The 3,131-nt window shown below is 35.3% G+C and overlaps 1 protein-coding gene across 1 annotated transcript; it reads right to left on the reverse strand.

The window, feature by feature from the left end:
- Positions 1–1,094: 1,094 nt before the first annotated feature.
- Positions 1,095–3,131, reverse strand: LOC108693855 (trafficking protein particle complex subunit 12). Its single transcript, XM_018203024.1, has 2 exons — positions 2,923–3,131; positions 1,095–2,843 (listed from the first exon to the last, which is right to left on the reverse strand). Exon 2 carries the CDS (start codon positions 2,787–2,789, stop codon positions 1,209–1,211), a length of 1,581 nt encoding a protein of 526 aa, XP_018058513.1. The 5' UTR covers positions 2,790–2,843; positions 2,923–3,131; the 3' UTR covers positions 1,095–1,208.

The following is a 3,131-nucleotide window of genomic DNA, read 5'->3' on the forward strand; positions in this document are numbered from 1 at the left end:
AGAGAGCGAGAGAGAATGCAATTTTGGAATTCGATAATCTAATAATAATGTACTACAATGTAAACGCGCGATAATAAGAGAGCGAGAGAGAGAGAGAGAGAGAGAGAGAGAGAGAGAGAGTGAGAAAGCGAGAAAAAGCGCGAAAGAGTAAACTAGCCAGTTTAAAGAATAAAGATAAGAAAAGTAAAACGATAGGAAAATTGGAAAACGAGGAAACAGTGAGAGAAATTGGAAGCGTGAAAAAATGATACGCAGAAAAAATGATCAAGAAGAAATTACACACTATAAAGAGCAAGAAAGAGCAAAAAGACATCGGATTATTGCATAATATATATTTTCGGAGAACGCTGTGACATCCGTAATAATTCTTTCAATTAAAAAAAGAACGTAATTAAAAAGCGAAAAATTCAATAAATGAAGAAAGAGGAAAAACGTGCACGCAAATCATATGTGTTCAGTGGCACATGTGAAAGCAAAAAAAGAAAAAAGAAATAGAGCGAGGGAGAGAGTGTGAGGTGGAGAGAAAACTATAGCAATTGTTGAACATTCGTTAAATTGTCCTCGTTTCACGATGTAATAAAGGCTATTTTACTTTGATGCCCCGCTGTTGTATTTTTTGTGTGATCGATTACCTGGGAGGGAAATTTGGGGCGCAATCATATACTTTTTATATATAATTGACTGCAATATAAGGCAAAATACGTTGGTAGAACATGACATAGTAAATAGCATATTATATATTAACGTGATATGAGAATAAAAAAGAAAAAAGTTCAGAGCCTGAATATATAACAAAACATACTTTTATTTTTATTAATATCACATTTACATCTTCCCTGAGGCTTAACGCTTTGTGATCCGATCCAAAGTACAGCTTGAGCAATTAAATTAAAAAATAATAGTAAAAATTGTAATTATTTAATCAAAGTATCGGTGGTCTCATTTCCAAACGTAAGAAAACTAATAAAAAAATTGCAGAATTAAATTTAGTTAATTTTTTCTAATTTTTAACAAACATAATTTTTAATAAAGCTGATAGAATTTATAATTTAGATTAAGTTTAAAAAAAAACGACACTGTGAGTATTTGCGTTGTAGTATTTTTATACACTTGTTTATAAATTAAATACTATAGTATATAATTCGTAAAAATAACGGGCTCGGATCGCAAGGTGTTAATGTTAACAATACGATAATTCACGACTAATATTACATCGCTAGTTTTAAACATTGAATATCGGCAGCATCGCCTTTGTATCTATTTAATTGTCGCAATAGATGTAATTTCGGTTGCTTACAGTGCGTCGTATGTAGTTCATAAGACGTACACATATTCAGTAAAATAGGTTCTTGTAGACTCTTTAATGGATTTCTATTAACAATGCTCTCAAATAACCACACAGCTGCTTTCAGTTGACCAGTGTACAACAAACACACTGCCATATTATTAATCAACATTACATTGGACGGGTCCATCGTCGATGCAGTTTGGAAGCAGTTGTAGGCTTCTTGAAAGGAATTCTGCGCAACTGCCATTAAACCATTATCGACCAGCTCTCTGACACTTGTTGCTTTTCCCTCCTTATTAATGCGGACAAGAAATTTTTCTGCCGCTGTAACATCACCAAGAAACAAATGTACCCTTCCTATGGCTGATCTTAAGAAATCTATCTGTTCTATAGTCCAATCAGGTAACTTGCATAGATCTTCTAGTATCTCTATCGCAAGAATGTAATTTCTCATGCCAATAGCACAATTGATGATGGAGACCAAGATTCTTGATCTCCTGGCAGTCCACAGTTTCATGGCATCTTGCTGATCAGATTCGCTGATTTTTGCAAACATTCCCTCATCACTGAAACCAGCTTGGAAATTGGCTACAATTTGATTAACGGTCGCTAATAATTTGTACAAATTTTCTAATGTTTGTTTCGGTTTACCATAGTAAGATGGGATTTCTGCCAGTAATAATCTGAATGCAAATGATGCCATTGAACCTGGTCTGGTGCCATATAATTCAGGATAAAAAGTGAAATACATATCAGGTTTGTCCAAATTGCCGAACGGTTTCGACTCGTTTTCCAGCACATCCATCTGTCGCAATTTGGCCAAGAGTGACAATCTTGTATACCAGAGCTGCAGAGAATGAGGTGTGTGCTTACTGGGTTGATTAATCTTGCCATAGCCCTGAGCATAGATAGCCAGCAATCTACCAGATAAATTGATTGCTGCTCGATAGCAGCCAGCTTGTATCAGATTCCTTAGACCGCGTTCATCCTGTGTCACATCAGATGCTGTGAGCACATTCCGATGGATATTCTCGTCCTCGCCTAGGAAATGGATGGAGGCATTTTTAATTAAATCAGGCATATCACCCTGTACTGCTAGTCCTGGCATAGTGAGATTCTCATGGTCCATATAACTTGCACCAGTTGCAGTAGTTGTAATGGATTGTAATATCTTGCGAGTATGTTCCGATGGTATCCACATGTCTCTATAGGCATCATTCAATGTGCTGTGCTCGATCCGATTAACTGTGGCATCCAACAATGAAGTCGTGGATGTACACAGAGAATCTACATCAAAGGCGCTTGTCTGTCCATCATCTGATAAAGGATCATAGTTGCAGACTCGATTCATAGTAGCCGATTGTACATCGAATAAACCAGGCTTCTGAAATGCGATAATCTCATCGAAAATTGTAGGCGGCGCACTGTTTAAATAACGACTGATATCCGCATTAATGTTCATGTCTCTGTCTCTTGACTTGATGGTATTATTTTCTGCCATTTCTCTCTTGTAATTAGATTATTTTAGCCTAAGGGTTGAATGTACATATGTTACCTGAAAAATATAAATTAACAAAGATCTCTCAAAGATTATTATTATTTCAATAAAAAATGCATCAAATTATGTTTCGTACACATATCAGACTCGAGACTTTTCTTTCTCTTCTTTCTATTTATAAACGTCTATTCTATTTTCTCGCAATATTTTAGTATTCGCAAAAATTTCAAAAATTTCTGCAGCAAATATTTCACAATATCACGGTTGTCAAAGTCACAAAACTCTCAATGCTAACTATTGACAATAAAAGGTTATTCTCTAATTGAGGTTATTTACTCCAATTTC

Source organism: Atta colombica, unplaced genomic scaffold (genome assembly GCF_001594045.1).
Source record: "Atta colombica isolate Treedump-2 unplaced genomic scaffold, Acol1.0 scaffold1, whole genome shotgun sequence".
NCBI lineage: Eukaryota > Metazoa > Arthropoda > Insecta > Hymenoptera > Formicidae > Atta > Atta colombica.